The following is a 24,239-nucleotide window of genomic DNA, read 5'->3' as shown; positions in this document are numbered from 1 at the left end:
GGGGCACTGAGACTCCGTGGGCTTTAGATTGGCACAAATCTGAGAAAACGATCCGTCTTAGACGAAGTCTGGGACTTCGCCCCTAGTCTGGGACGCTGCAACCTGGGCTGGTCTACGGCGAGACTGACGAGACGCGAACTCCCGTGGCTGGAGCAGTGGTCGTAGACCCGGTTTCCGGGCCTCGGGGGTGTGGCTGCCGCGTGGGGCGTGGCCTTTCCGTGGGCGTGGTCTCAGCGGGGCGGGGCGAAGCTGGACCAGGGCGGCGCCGGCAGCGGCAGGAAATCGGGGCTGGTCCCCGCCGGCGTGCAGCCCAGTCCCGGGCCAGGTCTCCGCTGAGCAATCTCGGCTTAACCATGGATACATCAGAGCCAGGTAGGGGGTCTTGGATCTGGGCATCGGGGGAGACTGCCACGACGTCCCTCTCAGTGCCTAAATTGAGTAACCCCTTCCGTCCCTCTTGGTCTCGAGAGGCGGGGAAAGAGTTCCTGAATTGAAAGATCGCAGGAATCCACCGTGGTGGGGATCCCCCAACCGGGAGGGGCTCAGGACACCAGCGCTTGACTCCCCCCCCCACCCACTTCCGAGCCTTCACCCAGGACGACGGGGGGAGGGGGCCCAGGAAAGGGAAGTGGCCGCTTCTGCTTCTGATTTTTGTGATGGGGGCAGGGTGTCACGACCGCTGTTGGAGAGGGCAACGCAGTAGGATCCCCACAGGGCTCCTCCATAGCCCCAGGGAGCGGACAGTGTTGATCTGAAGCCCCTAGAAGAGGGGCGGGGGCGGCAACAGAAATGTGGAAAAGGTCCGACTTGTGTTTCCGGATGTCTTTGTGTCTCTTGTATGTGGAGAGTCGCTCAGTCTTGAAGTCCCTTGTGATTTCAGTCTGTCCATGTGTTTATGCCGCAGGCTCTGTGCCTGTGTGTCCCACGTGTATTTCCATCTGTCTAGCCTGGGGTCCATGTGGTTCCATTGTCAAAGCCGGCACTCTCCTCCCGGATAATGTAGCTGCATCTGGGGAATGTTTTGTTGTTTTGCTTCTGGGTCCCGCCTGTGTGGGTGTCTGCTCCTCTGAGCAGCTGTCTCTAGTTGTATCTGGGTCCATCTGCCTGCCCTGAGTTGGCCCCACCTAAGCCCACTCTCCCTGTATCCCACTCTCCCCACGCCCCCACACTCTCTCTCTCTCTACCCCTCTAAATGAGAGTGGTTGAGGTGCTGATTGTGGCTTGTGTGTCGTGGGTGGAGGGAGGCAGTGGTTGGCCCATGTATTACACTCTCCTCCCCCAGGGTACCCCCCAGCTCCTGAGAGCAGGAAGAGGTACAGTGACATCTTCCGGAGCCTGGATAACCTTGAGATCTCACTAGGGAATGTGTGAGTCTGAACCTGGGTCACCCAAATCCTTCCAGGATCCCCAAAATCTCTAATCATCTAGGTGCCCTTAAGCCTCATTTGGAACCTGCAACATCTGGACCCACTTATCTAATAATATCAAAAGTCTAAAATGGGATCCCAGATGTTTAATGTATACCCCCAAAGTGGCCCTAAGCCCACCACATATCCTTCTTGTGACCCCTTAAAACAATTGAGATTGCTATAATACCACTCTATGAACCCCAAAGTTATCTAGGGCCCTTCAAACCCTTTATCAAGTTCTATTAAAAAAAAAAAAAATTCTCACCTAGTTTCTGCCAAATCCTCGGACCTCCCAGACACAAGATGCCAGGACTGGGAGGTAATATCCAGGACTGTCCCCCAAACTGCCCTAGGTTCCCCAGCACCTCCCCACACATACATGCAGGACAGACTGGACAGAGGTGGGCTCTGACCCTTTTACTTCCCCTCCCCAGAACCTTTGAGATGCTGTCTGGAGACCCTGTACTCTCAGAAGACCTGGATCCTGACAAGGTCACCACGGCCCCTGTGGTAAGTGGGACTTGGGGGACAAGGAAAAGGGGCCTGAGCCAGAGTCTCTGCCTTGCTTGCTCCTGAATGCTGTCTCCCCCCCACCAGACCAGTGAAGCCAGCCGTTGGAGTGGCCCCTCCCCAGAGGGTCTTGCACCCCTCACAGGTAGGGTACTTTGAGGCCAGGATGGTGGGGTCAGAAAGGAGTTCTTTCTTCAGTAAGTCAGCACTGACTCTTCCATGTCAGGCATTGTTCAGGTTCAGGGGACGTACAGCAGTGCACACAGCAGATCCAAACCCCAGCCTGCAGGGAGTCCCCAGTCTGAGTAGAGAATCTGTAAAGTTGCCATCAGGGCACTGATCCCAATGCCATGAGGGTGTAGGACAGGGGCTATTGGACTAGTCCCCAGGCTCAGGGAAAACTTCCACAGGAGGGCAGTGTTCAGAGTTAAGGGTTCCACCCATCTGCCCCAGGGGAGGAATTGGATTTGCGGCTCATTCGGACCAAAGGGGGAGTGGATGCAGCCCTGGATTATGCCAAGACATGGAGCCGCTATGCCAAGGAGCTGCTGGCCTGGACTGAGAAGAGAGCCAGCTATGGTGAGGGCCCCTTATACCCAACCCCAGCCCTCAGGCTGTGCCTGAACCCCAGCTGTACCCAGACCCCTGATGTCTCCCTCCACACCCCCACAGAGCAGGAGTTTGCTAAAAGCATCATGAAGATTGCTGAGACTGGCAAGGTGTCCATCCACCAGCAGGTAACCATGAGCAGACTTCCCCAGAGCCAAAACCTCCGGATCCCCGGCCCTGTCCTCCCATCCTCAGCATCCTCCTACACCCTACTCCCAGAGTCACATGCCGCTGCAGTACATCTACACTCTGTTTCTGGAGCATGATCTCAACCTGGGAGCCCTGGCCTTGGAAACAGTAGCCCAGCAGAAAAGAGATTACTACCAGGTAAGGGGCGGGCACTCTGATGTCCTTCATGTGGGAGGAAGTCACAGCTACCATCATTGCCATTTTGCCGATGAGGAAGCTGAGGCCCAGGGATGCTCAGGAACTTGCTCAAGGTTACCCAGCAGAGATTCAAACCAGGCTTCCTGTGCAGTTGCCAAACTACTTATGTTTGTGAGAAAGGGCATATGAATGTTGAGTATTCTCAGAAGAAGACCTTGGTGTATCTGGGCCCAGGCAGAAAGGATGGGATGATCACTGAAGTTCTGCTCATGATCACTCAGAGGAGGAAGAGCAGACCTGGCTGAGAAGACTCCCAGGAAGAATACAGACTCAGAAACCCCAGAGTTTGGGGTGTAACTCAGTGGTAGAGCCAGTGCTGGATGCCCTGGGTTCCATCCCCTGTGCTGCATAAAGAAAGAAAGAAAGAAAGAAAGAAAGAAAGAAAAGGAAGGAGAGAGGGAGGAAGAAAGAAAGAAAGAAAGAAAGAAAGAAAGAGAGAAGAGAAAAGGAAAGAAAGAAAGAAAAGAAAAGGGTTCAGAAGAGAAAAGGCATGTGGGTGTAAGGAATGGAAAAGACTGTTGGGTGGCACCTCTGGGGTGGCCCTGAGGCTGCATCACCATCCCCCACCCTTGCTAGCCACTGGCTGCCAAACGGACTGAGATTGAGAAGTGGCGGAAGGAGTTCAAGGAGCAATGGATGAAGGAGCAGAAGCGGATGGTGAGGTGCTGAGTGGTGGGGGATGGCAAGCTAAGGAATAAGAGGCCAGGCGGTAACTTACCCCCAAACCCCACCCTCCGGTGACCCTTCCAGAACGAGGCAGTGCAGGCACTGCGGCGGGCCCAGCTCCAATATGTGCAACGCAGTGAGGATCTGCGGGCCCGCTCCCAGGGGTCCCCTGAGGACCATGCCCCTCAAGCCTCCCCTGGAACCACCAAGCAGCAGGAGCGTCGGCGACGGTCCCGAGAGGAGGCCCAGACCAAGGTGGGGATTCCACCCTGTGTCCCTCTTGCATCTGGCACCCCCCACTCTTTTCCACACTCTTCTCTTGCCACCACCCACGGCCTCGGTTTCCCCAGGCACTGGAGGCTGAGGGGTTGTATCAGGCCTGCGTCCGCGAGGCCAACGCACGACAGCAGGACCTGGAAAACACCAAGCGGAGGATTGTGTCCCACGTGCGAAAGCTGGTGTTGCAGGGGGATGAAGTGCTGAGGCGGGTGAGGCTCCTTCCCTTGGCCTCACCCCGTTTGTGCCCCAGTTGAGTGCCCCTCCACCCAGCCCCTACACCACTTCTGGGACCGCAGGACTCACTTCACCTTCCTGCCAGCCGATTGGGCCCCAGACCTTGAAGAAGCCTGCACTTCAACCAAGCCCCAGGCCCAGCTGACTGGCTAGTCCCTAAACTACAATTTTGTTACCGCCCCGCCCCCAAACAGTTGGGCTCTGGCTCCTCCCTCAGGGACCCAGGCCCCGCCCTTCCTTGACTGCCTACTTCCCACAGGTGACCCTAGGCCTCTTTGGGCTGCGCAGAGCACAGGCTGAACGTGGTCCTCGCGCATTTGCAGCCCTCTCCGAGTGCTGCGCGCCCTTCGAACCTGGCCAGCGCTACCAGGAGTTCGTGCGGGCACTGCGGCCTGAGGATCCGCCACCCCCACCGCCGGCCTTCTCCTTCCAGGAGTTTGCACCCACCCCCACGGTGCACAGGTGGGCCTTGGGTGCTGGTTTGGGAGTGGGCCTGGAGTTGCTGGGCTAGGCTTTTGGTACTATTGGATCAAGTACTGAAGATCAGAGACCCCAAAGCCTCAATGGAATTTAGTAATCTGGGTTTTGTTTGCTGTAGATGGGAGGGGGGAATTGACCCAGGTAGTAGAAGGTTCAGGACTCTGGGTCCATGGCACTTAAGGAAGCAGGATGCTCATGGGCATCAGGACTTGCAGACCTAGAAGTGATGCCTGGGTGCTGTCACGCCAGGCCAGTTTCTTGGGGATGGAGCCCTCAAACTCCTGTCTTCTCCTCTCAGCTCCCCTCTGGACTCAAGAAAGAAGTTCTCTGGGCCCCCACCTCCCAGGCTGGATGAGAGTTCCACAGAGCCGGGCCCTTGGGAGGACACTGGCATAGGCTGGCAGGGTGAGTGTCGGGAGAGCAGGGTGAGAGTGGTACCAGGCTAGGGGCCATCCTTATTGACCTGTCTGCACCTAGGGACTCCAGGTCCCACTCCAGGCAGTGATGTGGACAGCGTGGGTGGCGGCAGTGAGTCTCGATCCTTGGACTCTCCCACTTCCAGCCCAGGTGAGGAATAGGACCTGATCCTGACCCATTCCCCACCTATGGCCATACTCCAGCCCCTGGCCAACCTTGAAACCTATGTCTAATCCACCCTTGACCTCTGACCTGTCCCACAGCTCTTGCCTATTTCCTCAACCTCTGACCTATTGTCTTGATCATCAGACTTATAACTACCCCACACATGGCTGACCCATTTTCTAATGCTTAACTTCTGACCTCTCTGACCACTTCCTGCCCTCTGAGCTCTTTCCTCAGATCCATCTGTGGGAGGTTCTGGAAGCTCTGAAAACCAAGACTGTTTGTCCTCAACCCTGGAATCTCCCCATAACCTCTGTGACCTCCAACTTCTATAACCCTCTGTCCCCAGGCCCTGGTACACGGCGGCTGGTGAAGGTCTCATCCACAGGCACTGAATCTTCAGATGACTTTGAGGAACGAGACCCTGGTGAGTCTGGAAACAGGCAGGGCGGGGCATGGTGGGAGGTAGACCAGGCAAATCTGACCCTGTCTCCCTGCAGACATGGGAGATGGACTGGAGAATGGGCTCGGCAGCCCTTTCCGGAAGTGGACACTGTCCACTGCAGCTCAGACCCACAGGCTTCGGAGGCTGCGGGGCCCAGCCAAATGTCGAGAGTGTGAAGCCTTCATGGTCAGCGGGACAGAGTGTGAAGAGGTGTGACCTGGACTGATGACCCAATGACTTTTGCTAACCCCTGATGACCTGAGATCCCTATAACCTTCCTGCCCCCAGGACCCACCCTGATCTGATGATCTCCTGTGTACCCTCCCTTCCCTGAGGATCCCTGCATCTGTCTTTTTTCCCACTGACCTCCAATGACCTCACTGACTCTATGATGTTCCCCCCAGTGCTTCCTGACCTGTCACAAGCGATGTCTGGAGACTCTGCTGATCCTCTGTGGACATCAGCGGCTCCCAGTCCGGACACCTCTCTTTGGGGTCGACTTCCTTCAGCTTCCCAGGGACTTCCCGGAGGAGGTTCCCTTTGTGATCACCAGATGTACAGCTGAGATAGAACACCGTGCCCTGAGTGTGCAGGTGCTACTTTGACCCTTCACTGTCCCCAGAAATGACTTTACCCTACTGATGGCTGGATCATAAACTAGGTGTCTTTTTATGCCCTTGCCCTACAGGGTATTTATCGAGTCAGTGGGTCCCGGGTCCGTGTGGAGCGGTTGTGCCAAGCTTTCGAGAATGGCCGAGCATTGGTGGAGTTGTCAGGAAACTCGCCTCACGACATCTCAAGTGTCCTCAAGCGGTTTCTCCAGGAGGTGGGTGATCAGGGGACATGGGAGGGTGGGATGGGCAGGAGCTGAGGACCCTCAGCAGCCCACCTATACTCGTGTACCCCTACCCATTCCACCCCCAGCTCACCGACCCTGTGGTCCCCTTCCACTTCTACGATGCCTTCATCTCTCTGGCTAAGACCCTGCATGCAGACCCTGGGGACAACCCTGGGACCCCCAGCCCCAGCCCTGAGGTTATCCGCTCGCTGAAGACCCTCTTGGTACAACTGCCTGACTCTAACTACAACACTCTGCGGCACCTGGTGGCCCATCTATTCAGGTGTGCACTGGTCCCTGAGCCTTGAAATGTTATCCCTTTCCCTGGACATGTGATTGCTAACCTCTATGGCTGACCCCTAATACTGACCTCTGACCTTTGACATGTTTTCTGAGCTCTGAACCTTAATACATAACTCATAACTTTGGGTACTGACACCTGACTCCCATCTCTGGACATGTGGCTGCTAGCCTCAATGACCAGGACCTGAGACAGGGGCAAGTGACCACAAGGCTGACCTACAGGTCGTACCCTACTCTCAGCTGTTACCTTGCACCCCATACCCTGACCCTTCTCCTCACATCATCCCTAGGGTGGCTGCACAGTTTGAAGAAAACAAGATGTCTGCCAACAACTTGGGAATTGTATTTGGGCCAACACTTCTCCGGCCACCAGATGGTCCACGGGCAGCTGGTGCCAGCCCAGTTACCTGCCTGCTGGACTCAGGACACCAGGCTCAGCTTGTTGAGTTCCTCATTGTGCACTACGAGCAGATCTTTGGAATGGACGAACTCCCTCTGGCTACAGAGCCACTGCCCCAAGACCCAAGCCCAGCTCCTAGGCCCCTTACAACCAGCCCCCAACCTCCAGTCCCAATCCTTGACCCAGAGTTACAGTCTTCAGCCCTAGCCTTGGACCTTGACCCAGACCCCACGTCTCACAGTGCCCAGGAGAAGCATTCCGAGGCAACACCCTCTGAGGTAGGCACCTGCTGGGCCCACACATGTGGGGAGAGCCTTATCTCTGTTTAATTCTCTCATTTTCTATCTTTCTTCCCCTTTAAAATTTCTTCCATTCTCTCCTTCCTTCCTTATTTAATCTGTGCTCATTCTGGAAGGAATGGTGAGGAATGAAGGGGTAGGTAATAATGGGGATAGCCCTGCAAAGGTAGCATGGGTGATCATTCATTCAACAGAATATGTATCAAACATCTAGTATGTGCCAAACATTGTTCTAAGAAACATCAGTGAGCTAAATAAGCAAGACCTCATCTTCTTGGTCTCTGTGTTTTAGTGGGAAAAGACCAACAATAAACAAATACTGTATAAAGTCAGTTATATAGGATGTTACATGGTGACAGAGACAAGTACTATGGAGGAAAGAAAGGACAGAGGAGGTGATGGGACACCAGGAACACCAGGTTGATAAGTGGCAGACAGTTTTAGGGGTTTTTGGGTTTTGTTTGGTTTTTGATACTGGGGATTGAACCCAGGGGCACTTTACCACAGAATTACATCCCCAGTTCTTTTTGTTTTTTGAGACTGGGTCTTGCTCAATTGCCCAGGTTAACCTTGAACTTGTCATCCTCCTGCCCTCAGCCTCCCAAGTCACTGGGATTATAGGCATGTGCCCCTGTGCCCAGTGTGGAGGGCAGGTGGTAGCATTAGATAGGATAACATGGGCAGATTTTATGGAACAGGTAGATTTCAGCAAAGACTGAAAGGATATGAGGGTGGAATGAGCCACATGTAAACTTGGGAAAGGTATCCCAGGCAAAGAGAACAGCTAGTGCAAAGGCCCTGAGGTACAGCTTGCCTGGCAGGTCAGAGCATAACCCTACCTTATAATGAATAAGCAAAGAGAAAGTGGTAAGAAGTGAGACCAAAGAAGGATCGACCCCAATGACTCTGCCCCCTGCCACTACTTATGCACCTACTATGCATGGGGTATGGGCCACTACTAAGCTCCTACTATGTATAGAACATGGACTACCACTGAATCCACACCTACTGCTCATGGACACTATATCTTCCTGTCGTCTTTGCCACAACTCTGAGAAGCAGATTACCATTAGTGAAAACTACTTACTGTTAAGATGTCATAGCTAAGACTTTATGTAATTAAGTGACCCTGATTGGCAAGTCATGGCAGTCAGAATCTAGTGGAGCTCATCCATCAGCATCCAGTGCTCAGCTGTGGACCAGGGAAAGGGCAGCAATAGCTACTCCAGGCAGTCTGTGTCCACAGCCTTGCTCAGGACTCTACAGGAGACTCCCCTCTTCCTCCGATCCTGCTACACCCACTACCTTAAGGATCCCTTCTGCAGAGCTAGGAAGAGGCTGGCTGTGAGTTGTGGGTATGAGAAATGGAATAGCTTGTGACGTGCTCAGTGTTTGAAACGTAGAGTTCAAGTCATTATTACTATTTGGCAAAAGACGGAACAGTGAGGATATAGAGGGAGACTAGAAAGCTGAGGTAGGTGGGTAAAGGTGCAGAGAATAGCCTTGGATGGAGACAGTAGCTCAGCGGCACCACCCAGTCCTAATTGGAACTGGCTAATCCCCTTCCTAGACTGGCCCTCTGATGAAAAAGGAAGTTCCTGCTCCTTCGTAAAACTCACATTTGAATCAGTGACGCTGCTCTGTGAGGAGAGGCAAGCAGAACACTTTTAAGAGCACCATCTACCCCCAAATTGCAAAGGAGACTTTGCATGTCCAGGAATAAACCGCTGGCTCTACAAGAGTCTTAAAGAACTGAAATTTTATCATTGGGGTCACATTCTTGGGTTTCTCCCTGCAGATTCCAACTCTGCAGAGTGACCAAAGAGAGGAAGTGGCTGAAGACACCAAAGATGGGGAAGGGGAAGGTGAGTGTATTGGAGAGTAGCTCAGAGTTCTGGGGATGCCCCTTCCTGGAGGATGGCTGACTGAAAGATGATTCTGGGCAGGGGGAGCATCCAAAGAACTTGGGCATGTTAAGCATTGACCACCCCACTCAACAGTGTCCAGCCAAGGCCCTGAGGACTCACTCCTGGGAACACAGTCCCGTGGCCATTTCAGCCGCCAGCCAGTGAAGTATCCCCGGGGAGGTGTGCGGCCTGTTACCCACCAACTGTCCAGTTTGGCCCTGGTGGCTTCCAAGCTGTGTGAGGAGGCCCCTATCACAGTGCACCGAGGGAGTCTGAGGGGGCGTGGGCCAGGCCCTGCTGCTGCCTCCCCTGACAGCAGCCCCCTGCGGCGCACCCCACTGCCCAAGCATTTTGAGATCACCCAGGAGACAGCCCGGTTACTCTCTAAGCTGGACAGTGAAGCTGTGCCTAGGACCTGCTGCCCAGACCCTCCGCCTGAGGAAACTGAGGACCATCTCTGACCACCCTAAGGAGCTCAGGACAAAGAAGATGGACCCATATCTCCTTACCTCCCCCCCACCTGTAAGGAAAGACTACATGGCCTAGGGAGGCCTAAAACACTTTTTGGACAGTGTCCCAGGAGTTCCCTACCAGACGCAAGTGGTTTCAAGCATCAGAGCCACTCAGGTTCAGAGGTCACTCAGGGTCAATACTTAGGGTCAGTACAAGGTCATGAGATCCTTGAGATCTGCCCTAATCTTTGACCTCTGGGATAGGGGTGCATTTTACTACTTTGGTTGTGATCACTCCCCCTTTCCCACCAGCCTCCTCAGATTCAAAGTAATTATTTTTGGAGGAGGAGGGGAACCCAGACCCCACATCCTGGTGGTGCCTGGAGACTGGGATCAGATGGCCTCTAAATAAACTGCCCTATATATTCTTGCATGTCTGTCTTTGCCCGGGAATGGTCACAGGGAATAGGCCAGCAAGAGCAGCACCCCTGGGCTCCACTTTGCCCATCAGGGAAACCAAAGCCCCCTTTCTTCATGCCCAAACACCCTTAAAAACCTACAGGCAATTTAGGGCTGGGCCTGGACACCCAGCTGAGTCACACCGCCTGGCCCTCCCAGAGCTCCGCGTCCCGGATCTGGTCCTACATAATCAAACAAATAACCATAGCGCAGATAACCGGGACAATGGGGCTGTGTGCTCCAGAGCGTGGGAGCCCGGGGCCTCCACGCAGAAGCTGGGGGAGGAAGCCGCAGTACAGGGCAGTACAGAGGTTGCAGAGAAGCGACTGCAAGAAATCTGAGTGGGACAGAAAGGTTTCTGGGGCAAGGGAGGCCGCTGCAAGCGGTAGTTGCGAGTTGAGGGAAGCCGAGGCTGGGCTGGGGTCCCTGCAGTGGGAGCCAAGTCGGATCAGGGCGTGGCTTGTAACTCGGCGGACGATTGGACACGAGGGAGAGGGCGGGGTGGGGCTGAGTGGGTTGGGGGTCCGGAGAAGTGACGCGGAAGTTGAGACCACCTTCAGCTGCGCCCCAGCAGCGTAAGGTCACGGCGGGAATTAAAGGGTGGCCGAGTGAGTCAGTTCCGAAGGCTCGAAACTGCGGGCGCGCGAGGTGTGCGGGGCCTGGGGTGGGAGTCCCGTGCCGGAAATAAAGGGGCGACCACAGGGCCTCACGGCGAGGAGGAAACTGCGGGGCCGCAGTTCCGGGCGACCCCACTTCCGACGCGATCTCAGGGGCGGAGCTTCCCCAGGTGGCGGGGGCGCGGTGGGGCTCCCCCAGGTGGCAGGGGCGGGGCACACGACCTGGGTGGAGGCGGAGGCGGGGCGGCTGAACCCCGCCTCCCGCGCCTTCTTGCCGGCGGGCTCCCGGCACACCCGAACGCTGCTCCGCTCCCGCCGCGGTTGGGGGCCATGGACCTCAGGCCTGCCGCGATCCCCCGCGAGCCCGCCCCGTCTGCAGCTTGACGGAGAGCCAGGTAAGGGCAACGGCGGGGTACGGGCGGGTGCAGGTCCCGGGAAGGGCGAGGCACGCCCCCTTCCCTGCTTCAGCCTAGGGGCACCTGGAGGTCCCGCGAGCCCCGGCTTCTTTGACCGCCCTCTTTGTCCCGGAGACCGCCAGGGTCCTCCATCTCACCCGGAACGGCCGATGCCCCGCCTGCTTTGGGAGCTCTAGCGCGCGAATACTGCCGCCCAACTACTGGAGCCGCCTCGCTACCTGTTCTGATCTGCCCAGTCACCTCCATACCTTTCACCACCCGCAGGGTCTCAGGGAGTGATCTCACCCCTTCGAACACACGCCCCCTGGTCTCTGCTTGGTGCATTGACCGCGGCACCAAATTGACCTTCCCTGGTCTGGTTTCTCAGCTCACGCCTCTTTTGTCCTGCCCTAACTTCCCCTCCCCCTCAGCCCTTACTCCCCTACTAGGTCATAGATTGGCGGCTCTTGAACCGGAATTGAACTGTAGATGAGTTTTGTTTGGTTCTTCAGGTTAAAAAACAAAATAAGTCGTTGCTTCGAGAGAGATCTTTCATAAAAGTCTTTATTAGTAGGTTTTTATTAGTAGATGAGAATCAGCTGCTCCCCATCCCCACCCTATGGTGCTTGCCTTTTCTAGGGCACCCTAGTCCCCACCACAGCCGATTTGCTCAGAGGTATCAAAGTTTGCAGCCCTTGCTCTTCCTGTCTTGTCTGTGACTAGCTGCTGCCTGCTCCTGTGTCCTTCCAGTAAAGGCCACTTGCACTGATACCTCTCTTTCTCTGTACCCCCAGATGGTCACCATGGGCCAGTGCTACTACAATGAGACCATCGGCTTTTTCTACAACAACAGTGGCAAAGAGCTCAGCTCTTATTGGCGGCCCAAGGATGTGGTGGTGGTGGCACTGGGGTTGACAGTCAGTGTGCTGGTGCTACTGACCAACTTGCTGGTTATTGCAGCCATCGCCTCCAATCGCCGCTTCCACCAGCCCATCTACTACCTGCTTGGCAACCTGGCTGCAGCAGACCTGTTTGCTGGTGTGGCTTACCTCTTCCTCATGTTCCACACAGGCCCACGCACAGCCCGGCTCTCACTCAAGGGCTGGTTCCTGCGACAGGGCCTGCTGGACACAAGCCTGACAGCGTCAGTGGCCACACTGCTGGCCATTGCCGTGGAGCGGCATCGCAGTGTGATGGCTGTGCAGCTGCACAGCCGCCTGCCCCGTGGCCGAGTTGTCATGCTTATTGTGGGTGTGTGGGTGGCTGCACTGGGCCTGGGGCTATTGCCTGCCCACTCCTGGCACTGTCTCTGTGCCCTGGACCGCTGTTCACGCATGGCTCCCCTGCTCAGCCGCTCCTACCTAGCTGTGTGGGCCCTATCCAGCCTGCTTGTCTTCCTGCTCATGGTAGCTGTCTACACCCGCATTTTCTTCTACGTGCGTAGGCGTGTGCAGCGCATGGCCGAGCATGTAAGCTGCCACCCCCGCTACCGAGAGACCACACTCAGCCTGGTCAAGACTGTTGTCATCATCCTTGGTGAGTGAGCCACTTAGCCTGCCCTGGGCCACAGGGACCTAACCTAACCATTGTTTCCTGGGAACCAATGAATTCAAGAGGTAACCTGATTGAATATGATGGTAGGGTGTGGTTTGGGTGGGGGATGTTCTCCATGGAGATGATTGTTTTTTTGGTGGGGGGGTACCAGAGATTGAACTCAGGGGTACTTGACCACTGAGCCACATCCCCAGCTCTTCCATGGAGAGGATCTTTGAGCAGAGACCTCAATGCTAGGAAAGGAAAAGAATTCCAAGCAGAGAAAACAAAGTACAAATCCTAGGACAGGACCGGGCCAGAGCCCATGTGGTTAGCCTGCAAGGAGGAGAAAAGGTCAGCAAGGCCTTGAAGATCATGAACAGGGTCAGATTTTGTTCCTGAGTCCCATGTGAAACCCTTAAGAGTTTTTAGCAGGGCAATTGTATGTAGAAGGAACTGGATGACGACACACTCGACCACCCTAGAACAAAGATCAACTCTTTCCAGTTATCCCCCTACCCGCCCTGCCACAGTAACCTCCTTTCCTTCATTGAACAAATCTCCACACAGAAGCATCCAGGTCCCTGTCCACCTTGTACTAGTGAGGAAAGGAGAGCAAATCAGGGCAAGGTATCCCCTCTTAGCATTTTTGTCCACACTGCCAAGCCAGCAAGACACATAGCGCTTGTAGCACAGTTATTGCCTGAGCTCTGGAGACCTCTCCAGCCCTGACCTCTGAGCCATGAGTGCCAGGCCTCCTGACAGCTTGCTTTGCTCACTTTGGCTTCTATCCTACAGGGGCATTCGTGGTCTGCTGGACACCCGGCCAGGTGGTGCTGCTCCTGGATGGTCTGGACTGCAAGTCCTGCAATGTCCTGGCTGTGGAGAAGTATTTCCTGCTTTTGGCTGAGTCCAATTCACTAGTCAATGCGGCAGTGTACTCATGCCGAGATGCTGAGATGCGCCGTACCTTCCGCCGTCTCCTCTGCTGTGTGTGCCTCCGCCGGTCCTCCCACAAGTCTGCCCACTATACGTCATCTGCCCGGACAGGTGCCAGTACTCGCATCATGCTTCCTGAGAATGGCCACCCTCTGATGGACTCTACCCTTTAGCTACCTTGGACAGGCTGTAGCTCTTGACAACTCATGGATACACCTGGCTTATCCCAACCAGCAGGACAGATGTAAAGACAGACCCATGGTCTGGCATAGCACAGCAGCACTCCCCAGGCATGCAACTCTGCCTGCCCGGGGCACTGGGAATTGGGGTCATCTCCAAGCACCTGGGAGGACTCAGATGGTGTCTGGGAATCTGGCTCTTCAATCATCTCAGGTTTTAGGGTTTTTGAACAGACATTTTTGTACTTTTACTGCACATTCCTGGTAAACCCTGTGGACTGGTTCCTCCTATGTGGTACTGTGAGTGGGAAAAGTAGAAGAAATGAGGGCCCTCCTAGGCCATGCTGCCCAGTGTGACAGGGATGGACTGTGAGCACACTATCTAAGGCTGATTCTTTAGCAGCACAGCCTGAGGGGTGCTGAGCATGAGCTGGGAAAGGCTTGTGGCCCTTTGCAGTCTCCAGGGGCGGGGCTGGGCTAGCCTGTCTCCATTAGTATTGAGGGGACCCATAGGGAGGACATGGAACAGGGAGTAAACCTTTCCACTCTAAGGTCTCCAAAGCATTTTTGTCATCAACTAAATCTGTCTATTCCTGTGTCCTGAAGTTGCGTACCATGGCTGAAGCCTATTGGGGATCCTTCAACATGGCTTCTCCTTGGCCCTTTTCTCCTTCCTCTTCAGTTGCTGGCCAGCTGTTCCTCTGCCTCTCCTGTTCAGTCTTGCTTCTATTTCCTTCTGGTTCTGTTTTTTTCTCTATCCGTCCCTTTCCCTGTGTTCATCTTCTGGAGCCTGGGTTGTCTGTGGTCTATGTGAACCCTCTTGCTCCCACCTGCCCTTTTGTCTGAGTCCAGCTTGTTGAAAATCACACATGCAGCTGTCTCCATCTCCTTCCTTGCCTCACCATCTACATTCAACTTAGCAAGTTCCAGTTAGCAGGGTGAAGAATTGGAGAGTTGCCATTTTTCAAGCTCCTTTGATGTGTCTGGCACCTTGTAGTTCGTGTATGACACTTATTTTCACATGAGGACAGTAGTTCAGAGAGGTTGAGATCTGGCCCATGGTTACACAACTTGGACAAGGCATAGAACTGCATCAAGAGATTAAAGGAGTCCTGGAGAAAGGGTTTCAGATCCCCAAAAAGCCTGGAATTAGTCAAAATTCAGCTGGACAGTCCCCTTCTCATCCACAGACCCAAGTCCTCAGATGTGCCATGCCCATGTTGAGCCCCTTCTCAATGTCCTGAGAGGCCCCCTGCTAGACATAGTGAGCCTAGAATTGGGTTGTTCATTCCTACCTCATCAGGGAGGAGACAGGGTTGTGTCTCTACTTCAGATTCACATGTTGAATAAAAGCAGGAATTTGAATCCAGCTCTCATCAGAGGCCAAATTCTTTTCTTTTTTTTCTTGGGTACTAGGGATGGAATCCTGGCCTGGTGCAGGGTAGGCAAGCACACTGCCACTGAGTCACATCCCCCACTCTTTTTGAGATAGGGTCTTGCTAAGTTGCCTGGCTGGCTTCGCACATGTGATCCTTCTGCCTCAGCTGGGATTACAGGCATGTGCCACCATACCTAGCTAGAGGCCAAAATCTTAAATTATTAAAGCATCCATTTTGGGTGAACCAAAACCATCTAGGTCCTCCTACATTAAATGGATCTAGGTTTCCCATTGGGAGAACTTATCTCCTCTTCTGTGAAGTACCAAGAATATATCAAGATACTTGGTACTTCTCAAGGGTTCAAGTAGACAGCACAGCTCTTAGGGCCTCAGTCTCCAGAGGTAACTACCCAGGCATTCATTCAGGCATATATCCATTTAAAGATGAAGGCCTTGCCTCCATGAAGCTCCAGGTCTAATAGACAAACATGTCACTTTGGGTACCGAAGCAGCCAACCAATTCCTACAGGCTGGGCACCTCTGATGACCTCCGAAATTGGCTCTTTGACCCACTCTGAGTGGCTACTTTTTTTTTTTTTTTTTTTTTTTTTTTTTTTAATTTTGTTGTAAACAAATGGGATACATGTTGTTTCTGTTTGTACATGGAGTAACAGCATACCATTTGCGTAATCGTAAATTTACATAGGGTAATGGTGTTTGATTCATTGTTATTTTTTCCTCCCCCCCACCCCTCCCACCCCTCTTTTCCCTCTATACAGTCCCTCCTTCCTCCATTCTTGCTCCCCGACCCCACCCCCATTATGTGTCATCATCCGCTTATCAGCGAGATCATTCATCCTTTGGTTTTTTGAGATTGACTTGAGTGGCTACTTTTAATCAGCATCTTCCAGGTTCTCCTTTAGGACTTTGTCCCATCTGTTTTTCCTTCTTGGTCTCTCTTCTCTGCCAGGTGATATCAAGTTTTCTCTCTGCTGGTCTCTGAAGCTTTCAGTGCCCCTGCCCCAAAGTTCTCTGAAGGCCACTACTTATCAGGCCTCTTATGTAGTTTTGTGTGAGTGAGTGACCTTTTGTAGCCTCCACTATGTAGCCTCCATGGGTTCTGTTACCTCCTGTTATTGGGTCCAAGCATTGGGTTTCTTTCATCAGTAAGCTTTCCATGTTGTTCTTCCACTGGGCCAATGTGACTCATTTCCATCCCCTGTGGAGTGTCTGCACTCCTTGCAATCCAGTCACATCACATGATGTTTGAATTTCCTCTACAGCAACAGTGGGAAGAAGATTGACCCTGTCTGGAAGGATTCCCATTAAGGCTGAGGATTCTATTGAGCCTGTATCTGAAGTCTGTCTTCACAACAAACTGGGAGGTTCCAGAGGTTTCATGAATATGGAGAAGGGGTTCACATCCACTGTTCCTTTTTTCTCACTTGAGAATCCTTTTCTAATGCCATAAGTCCTAAAAGCTAGAAACAAAGACCTGTGAGGATTCTCTTTCACCTTGGGTTGCAATGTGGGGTAGGCACTTAGTATAACATTCAGTAACCACGTGCTAGCATTTTCCAGGCCCAGAAGGCTGTAAACAAAGAATGAATAAACAGGTAAGGTTGTGTGGTAAAGATAAGCTAGGGAGACTGAGAAAGATAACTAAACAGTTGGTAGGGAGGTTTCTCCTTGCGGTCTGATACTTGGGAAATTATTTTTGGTTTATAAATATATGATCAACATATTCCATTAAATAGATACACCAATAAATATATAAGTAACAATGATCTGAAGAAAAAAAAACCAGGTAAGGTCACTCTTAAGTTGGACCTTGGAAATGAATAAATTGATTCTGTAGTGGAGAAAAGCTCTCGGTTCTGACCTGGCTGCCATCCCTGTGTCCCTTTGCCAGGTGAAAGGGACACCGAAAGTTCCAGGGGAAGAGCCCGAAGCCCTAGGGACCCACCCGATGGGACAGATTGAGGGAAGCGATAGGGGACCCAGCAGGGATCAGGGGCTGGGGGGGGTGTCGATGAGGCTTAGAGGTGGGAGGGGTTCTAAGGAGGAGGTGACTTGGAGGAAGAGTGTGAGGACCCGAAAAGGAGTTAGTTCCTTTTGAAAAGGAACTGGGGACTCCTGAGTAGTGGGAGCTGTAAGATGTGAGGGTGTCTGAGGAGTGGGGTCTCAGGAGGAGAAGCGGTCTGAGGGCATGCGGGAGCGTGAGGAGGAACGCGGTCCTTGAGAAGTGGGGGTCCTGAGGGCTCTCGGTGGAGAAACGGGAACTCAGAAGAACGCGTGTGCGACGGAGAAGTAGGGGAGTCCGTGTTGCACAAACCCAGACCGGAAGAAAGTGAGAGTGGGAAATGCCTCGGCAACATCCGAGCCTGCCCTGGGCCGTTGGCCTGGGTCAGTACGGGGCGTGTCCCGGGGTGATGCGCGGCGCCCGTTGGCTGACGGCGACGTGGGGGCGTGTCTCCACGGTGCGCAGTGTCGGTTGGTTGGCTGCCAACGGAGGGGGCGGAGACCATGGGCAGCGGCGGTTGGCTGCGCCGCCTGCGCGAGCGCTCCAGGCCCGGCGGCTCCTCAGCCATAGCCTGGCCGCCCCGCCAATGGACGCCCCGCTGCGCTCACCTCGGCCCGCGCAGCCACCACCTGTCCCGCGCCACCCGCCTCCCGGGCCTCCGCCAGGCCCTGACACGAGCGACGTCCTGCAGCAGATCATGACCATCACTGACCAGAGCCTGGATGAGGCGCAGGCCAGGTGCTCCCTGCGGGCTCGTCGGGGACCAGTGAAGGGGGCGGGCCGAGGAGGCGGGCTGGGGCAGCGAGGGCGACAAGGGGACTGGGAAGAACTTCTGGGTGGGGAGGAGGTGCAGACAGATGTGGGGGCTTGAGGAGACCTGAAGGGTACAAGGACCAAGGGATGCAAGGGAATAAAGTAGAACGGGTTGGACGGCCTCAGGGGACTACGCAGAGGGTCTCAGGAGCTGGGTCCCCGAGCGAGAGGGATGTGTATGGTGAAAGCGGGTTCAGGGTTAAGGGAGGGCGTGGAGGGCTGAGAGACCAGTACACACGGGACTGTCGAAGGACGAACGAATGTCTACACGGACCGGCTCTGGGATTTATGAGGACGGCAAGTTTGGAGGGCAGATAATGTGGGGAAAGGGGTTCAGGAATGTCTATGTAAAAGACTGAAGTTAAGCCGGGGTGATTTGGTGTGGGAACCGTAGGGGCTTTGGGGAAAAGGATTTGTAGGGGAAGTGGGTGGAGATGGAGGGCCTCCCTTTTTAAAATGATTTTGGCAAATATTGATTAGACGTTTACTAAGTGCAGGGCACTAAGCTGGGTGCTGACATAATCTTTGCTTTCAAGTTCATGGTTTGGGGGAGAGAAAATAAATATAAATAATTATATATTCTGGTAAAGCCGTAAGGAAAGGAAGGCATGTTGTGGGAAGCCAGGTGGAGCAGGGCAGGTCATGGAGAAGGGACTTCGCCTTCAGAGGCCCTGGGATCCGGGGAGCAAAAGTTCCTGGTCAAGGAGAGCCAGGAAAAGAGTTGAGTTTGGAAAGAGGCTGGAACCTGATTACAGCTGGAGCCTACAAGTCTTTGGATTTTATTCCAGTTGCAATGGGAAAAATCAAGGCAAGTTTTAAGACCACCTGTCCCATTTACCTCCACTCACCACTTGTCAGCCAGACAGAATTGGTGAATTCTGATTCACAAGGCAGTTCACTGTGTTTGGGGCCTGCTGAAATTATTAGAAAATAGGAAAGGAAGAGTAGGCTGTATTGAAAGGGACCTGTTTTGGAGTGGACTGCGTAGCCACTGGAGTCATTCATGAGGATGTAGCATAATGGTAGAGGGATATGTAAAGCCCTGGATTCCATCCCCAGCGCTGCAAAGTACAGAAACCGAAAAATCCAGCAGCTCCAGGAAGAATGAGGCAAAGAAAAAGGTGGATGCAAAATGCATTTGGTTGTTGTTGTTGTTTGGTACTGGGGATTGAACCCAGAGGCTCTTAACCACATAGCCCTTTTTTTAATATTTCATTTTGAGACAGGGTCTCGCTAAGTTGCCAAGACTGACTTTGAACTCACAATTCTGCCTCAGCCTTCTAAGTTCCTGGTATTACAGGCACTGTGCCACCATGCCCAGCCATGCATTTATTTTTCAAACTTTCTTTCCTTTGCTTCTTCTGGAATATCAACTCTGTAGTTTCATAGCCTCTATCTGGAAAGTTAGGCATACTCCCACTCTCCAACTATGTTCATTCTACTTTTTGGAGCATTACCAGGTGCTAGAAAAATCAAGATGACTAAGATGTTCTTTGCCTTCTTGGAGTTAATTTAGAAGCAAGGCATATGGTAGACTTGTCATAACAGGAATGTGCTGTATAGAGGTAATTCCTAGTATAAACAGAGTCTAGTAGCCTAGACTGAGAGAATGGGCTTTGTTATTTTTTTCCCTTTTTATTCCCTGGGCTATGCACAATGCCTGCACTTAGCAGTCTGTAAAGTTTCATGGCACTGGAGATTCTGAAAGGAGTAGTAGGAGCTGGGAAAATACAAGCTCTTCACCCCTAGGAACTGTTACCACAGAGGCCACACTGGTGTCCTGGGAGCTGCCTGTGCTCCTTCCAGTATTGGAGGGGAGCTGCTTAAGGGGAGAGCTTTGCCCAGGTGTGACCTTCCTCAGGCATCTATGGACTTAGCACAGCCCCAAGGCAATCTCTTGAGATTCAAGTCTGCCCTAAATAGTCTTTAGAATGGAATGTAGTCACTCAGCTCTTCTGCTACTTTCAAAGGCAATTGTTGTTGTTGTTGTTTGTTTGTTTGTTTACAGTACAAGGATTGAAGCCAAGGACACCTTGAAATATCTTCCAGACCTTTTTTTTTCCTTCCTGAGACAGGGTTCCCAAGCTGTCCTTATGATCCTCCTGCCTCAGCCTCTCAAGTAGCTGAAATTACAGGCATGAACCACCGTCCTCAACTTGTTTTGTTTTTTTAAGGATAAGAAATTAAATGGGGAAGGGGAGTATTCTTCATGGGTTACCTGATGAAATAGTTGTTACTTAGCTGCTTCCTGGTTGCTGGCTTCCTTCTGAAATAGAAAGACCCCTGGAGCTTCTATTTTGAGATTTTGGAAGCTTCCGATCCCTTACTTCCTTGAACCTAGTCTCTAGATGAATTCAAGGTTCTGAGTGTCACCCAAGTCTCAACAATAGTCTTTAACCCTTGGTGGGTCACTTACTGCACTATGAAAAAATACAGCTTGATGGAATCTCTTTCTCACAATATCCAAGCCCTCTGTATCCAAGGGTTTTGCATGCACAGATCAGACCAACCTCAGATTAAAAATATGTTGAAAAACTGTATTGAAAAAGTTGCATCTGAACTGAACTTTTCTTGTCAGAATTCCCTACAAATATAATAACTATTGACATGACATTTATACTGTATTAGGTATTATAAGTAATCTAGAGATGATTTAAAGCATATGAGAGGATGTGTGAAGATTATATGCAAATACTGTGTCATTTTAATAAGGCAATTGAGCATCCCTGGATTTTGGTATCCATGGGAGAGGGGGCGCCTATTTTGGAACCAATGCCCCATCAATACCAAGGCACAATGACTGCCAACTCTGCAGCCTGGTAGATATAAACCCAGAAGTGGAAGTAAATCAATTGTGTCTCTCCTGATCAACTGACTGGGTGAGACTTTTTTTTTTTTTTTTTTAATAAAAACTGTCCCATAGCATTCATTGTCATCTGATGATAACATAAGGTTGATCAAAACAATAACAAATGTTTCAGAACTATACTCCCAGCAAAGGACACCTAAAAAAAAATGTGTAACCTTTTCTATAATTTCTCACTTCATTGATCATTTCAAGTTGAAGGTACTTTGTAGCAGAGTCTTACTTCTTTTTAACATGATCTGACCCAGTTTTTTCTTGTCTTTGTTTAGAATGAATCTCTTTTACATCATCTAATACAAGGCTTATGAACTCAGCAAAACCAATAACACACTCCTTTATCTGCATATTCACTTGTTCATAAAGCTCACCTGAATCTAGAATCTGTTTCACAAGTATCTAAAGATGAGGTTGATAGAGCTGCACTATCGCCACTTGCACTTTTTGGCCCTGGCCATGGGTCACCAAGGTAACAAAGACCACACTGACCAAACATGTCAGAGAACAACTTCTGGGTGAGACTTTTGAAAGTCCTTCTGACCCTGCCCTCTCTCATTGTGCCTACCCTCTCTTTCAAAACCCTGGAGTCAGTTCAGTTTCTCTATCCAGCAAGAAAAAAATTTTCATTTCAGACATGAGGTCCTCTCAACCTCTTTTGTACCTTAAGTAAGTTCAAAGAAGGAAAACATACCTCTGTACTTAAGCCTGGATTATTAGGTACACCTGTCTGCATTATTAGGAAGGCAGGTCCAAGTGCTTATGCACAATTCACCTTGTCCTCGCAGCTGATAGTCTTAGAATACCGAACTGCATATTGTTCTTCCTTCTGGATTCACAGATAGTGATGGGATATTAGGGACTTTGGAGCACACTCTCTTAGATTAGGCTCAGGCCAGGTTAGCTGGAGACTAAGGATGTTAGGACTTTTCAAATGTTCTTCTGACTACCTTTGTTCACACTCTGAGCCCCAAGAGAAGGTTCAGTTCTTCTTCCTCAGATTTGGACTTTCCACTGATCGTGTTCTCAGTCATTTCTTGTCAGAACCTGTAAGGCAGAATATTTTATTTACCAAGGATTATCTATGTGGGCTATCATGTATAACGGTTTTGGTATTTTTTGTTTTGTTTTGTTTTTTGCTTATTTGTTTTTGGTGATACTAGGGATTGAACCCAGGAATGCTCTACCACTGAGATACATACAGTCCCAGACCTTTTTTTCTTTTTTTATTTCAAGACAGGGTTTCACTAAATTGCCTGGCTGGCCTTGAACCTGTATGGTTTTTACCTCCTCCCTCAGCCTCCCAACTCACTGGGCTTACATGCATGTGCCATCATATCCAACCATAGCCTTTTTTTTTTTTTTTTTTTTTTTGCTGTTGTTGGTACTGGGTAATTGAACCCAGAACACTTTACCACTTAGCTATATCCCCAGTCCTTTTTATTTTTTTTTTTCTTTTCTAAAAAATTTTTGATGGACACAATATCTTTATTTCATTCATTTATTTTTATGTGGTGCTGAGGATTGAACCCAGTACTAGGCAAGCACTCTACCACTGAGCCACAACTCCAGCTCCCTTTTTATTTTTCATTTTGAGATAGGGTCTCACTAAGTTGCTTAGTGCCTTACTAATTTGCTGAGGCTGGGCCTTGCTAATTTGTTGAGGCTGACCTCAAACTTGCAATCCTCCTGCCTCAGCCTCCCACGTTACTGGGATTACAGGCATGCATCACCGTTCCTGGTTTTTATGAATAATAATAAGTTTTACAACATTTTATGGTTTCTATAGGTTATTATACTTCCTTATCTCACCCACTTTTTATTTTAATGCTTAAAAGTTTTTATTCTGTTTCAACATTTTTATGGGTGCATTGTAGTTGTACATAATGATGGAATTTGTTACATATTTATACATGCACACAATATAACAATATAATTTGGCCAGTATCACTCCGTCCTCCCTCCTCACCTCCCACCCTCTGATCCCTTTCCTCTACTGATCTCTCTTTGATTTTCATGAGATTCCCTGCTCCCCGCTACCACCTTTCTTTAGCTTTTTCCTCTTTAGCTTTCACGTATGACAGAAAACATACAACCCTTGACAACCTGAATTTGGCTTATTTCTCTTAACATAATGGTATCAAATTCCACCCATTTTTCTGCAAAGGACATAATTTAATTCTTCTTTATGACTGAATAAAACTCCATTGTGTAGATATACCACATTTTCTTCATCTGTTCATCTGCTGATAGACATCTAGACTGGTTCGATAGCTTAGCTACTGTGAATTGTGCTGCTGTAAACATGGGTATGCATGCATCACTATAGTATGAGGATTTTACTTCTTTAGGATAAGTACTGAAGAGTGGTATAGTGGGTCACATGGGGGTTCCATGCCTAGTCTTTCAAGGAACCTCCATAAAGATTTCCTTAGTATCAACTACTTTTCTTTTTATTTTGTTTACTTCTTTCTTTGTAGTGATCAGGTGCTATGGAAGATCAGACAGATTTAACCTCATTTGTTCAGTATTCTTTCATTTTGTGCCATTTCTGGTGGTAGATAGAAGATATAACCATGAGTCTCAAAAGCTCATGGTTTTCAGAGAAGCAGATGCTGGAGAGTATGATGGCAGGAGCACCAGAGAGAATGCGATAAGGATTTAGCCCGTAAACAAGAGGAGTTACAGAGCATGGGAAATGCAGATGCATGACCCTAAAGTGCCACCAGAGTCAGCTGAGTACAGGCGCATGCCCCAGGGAAATGTCTTTGATCTGGCCTTTGCCCAGACAGAGCAAGTGGGCAAGTGGGCAAGCATGTGTATAACAAAGGCACGAAGCACAAGAGCACTCAGTGTGGTAACACTGGGCATGAGTGGCAGATGTGACTTTTAAAGGTGGTGTAACTGCCTGCCTCAGCTGCTGTCTGACTGGACTCCTCGCCAGGTAAGGAGCGAGCATGCAGTTTGTTCTGAACCTTGTAAAAAGTCCTTCTCAAAGTACTCTGACTTTTCTAAGAGGTCTGTCCTGGTTAGGAAGAAAGATAGCTCCTCTCTCCCTAATATCCATTCTTTTTTTTTCTTTTAATATTTTTTTTTATTTGTTGACGGAACTTTATTTAATTTCTTTATTTATATATGGTGCTGAGAATCAAACCCACCACCTCACATGTGCTAGGCAAGTGCTCTACCACTGAGCTACAATCCCAGCCCCTAACATCCATTCTTTAGAAATTTTAAAGTGCT

The 24,239-nt window shown here is 51.0% G+C and overlaps 3 protein-coding genes and 1 pseudogene across 12 annotated transcripts in view; 3 read left to right on the top strand and 1 right to left on the bottom strand.

Annotated features, from left to right (window-relative positions):
• The first annotated feature begins 221 nt into the window (after positions 1-221).
• Positions 222-10,233, top strand: Gmip (GEM interacting protein). 4 transcript variants are annotated; one of them, XM_047531800.1, is made up of 22 exons: positions 228-372; positions 667-800; positions 1,283-1,367; positions 1,844-1,919; positions 2,007-2,064; positions 2,373-2,498; positions 2,592-2,656; positions 2,748-2,855; positions 3,492-3,572; positions 3,666-3,836; positions 3,932-4,069; positions 4,354-4,556; positions 4,873-4,979; positions 5,052-5,141; positions 5,506-5,583; positions 5,657-5,811; positions 6,006-6,194; positions 6,290-6,427; positions 6,526-6,722; positions 7,033-7,420; positions 9,240-9,306; positions 9,442-10,233. In XM_047531800.1, exons 4-22 carry the CDS (start codon positions 1,854-1,856, stop codon positions 9,807-9,809), a joined length of 2,793 nt encoding a protein of 930 aa, XP_047387756.1. In that variant the 5' UTR covers positions 228-372; positions 667-800; positions 1,283-1,367; positions 1,844-1,853; the 3' UTR covers positions 9,810-10,233. The 4 variants fall into 4 exon arrangements, with proteins under 4 accessions (XP_047387755.1, XP_047387754.1, XP_047387753.1 ...); XM_047531798.1 differs by lacking the exon at positions 667-800 and having other exon boundaries at positions 225-372; positions 5,061-5,141; XM_047531797.1 differs by lacking the exon at positions 667-800 and having other exon boundaries at positions 225-372.
• A 564-nt stretch (positions 10,234-10,797) lies between these two features.
• Positions 10,798-14,058, top strand: Lpar2 (lysophosphatidic acid receptor 2). The gene is made up of 3 exons (XM_047531801.1): positions 10,798-11,271; positions 12,066-12,807; positions 13,603-14,058. Exons 2-3 carry the CDS (start codon positions 12,066-12,068, stop codon positions 13,914-13,916), a joined length of 1,056 nt encoding a protein of 351 aa, XP_047387757.1. The 5' UTR covers positions 10,798-11,271; the 3' UTR covers positions 13,917-14,058.
• Positions 14,059-17,730: 3,672 nt separating this feature from the next.
• The window catches only part of Pbx4 (PBX homeobox 4), a 35,890-nt gene continuing 29,381 nt past the window's right edge, over positions 17,731-24,239 (top strand). For all 7 annotated transcript variants that reach the window (XM_047532154.1, XM_047532153.1, XM_047532152.1 and 4 more), the window contains exon 1: positions 17,731-18,061. In XM_047532154.1, the coding sequence (XP_047388110.1) occupies positions 17,733-18,061 (329 nt within the window). In that variant the 5' untranslated portion in view covers positions 17,731-17,732. The remainder of the gene's footprint in view (positions 18,062-24,239) is intronic.
• LOC124968887 (small nuclear ribonucleoprotein E-like) lies at positions 21,188-22,030 on the bottom strand (annotated as a pseudogene).

This window comes from Sciurus carolinensis, chromosome 17 (genome assembly GCF_902686445.1).
Source record: "Sciurus carolinensis chromosome 17, mSciCar1.2, whole genome shotgun sequence".
NCBI lineage: Eukaryota > Metazoa > Chordata > Mammalia > Rodentia > Sciuridae > Sciurus > Sciurus carolinensis.
Note: the sequence above shows the minus strand (reverse complement) of the source record. Positions and strands in the feature narration are given on the sequence as shown.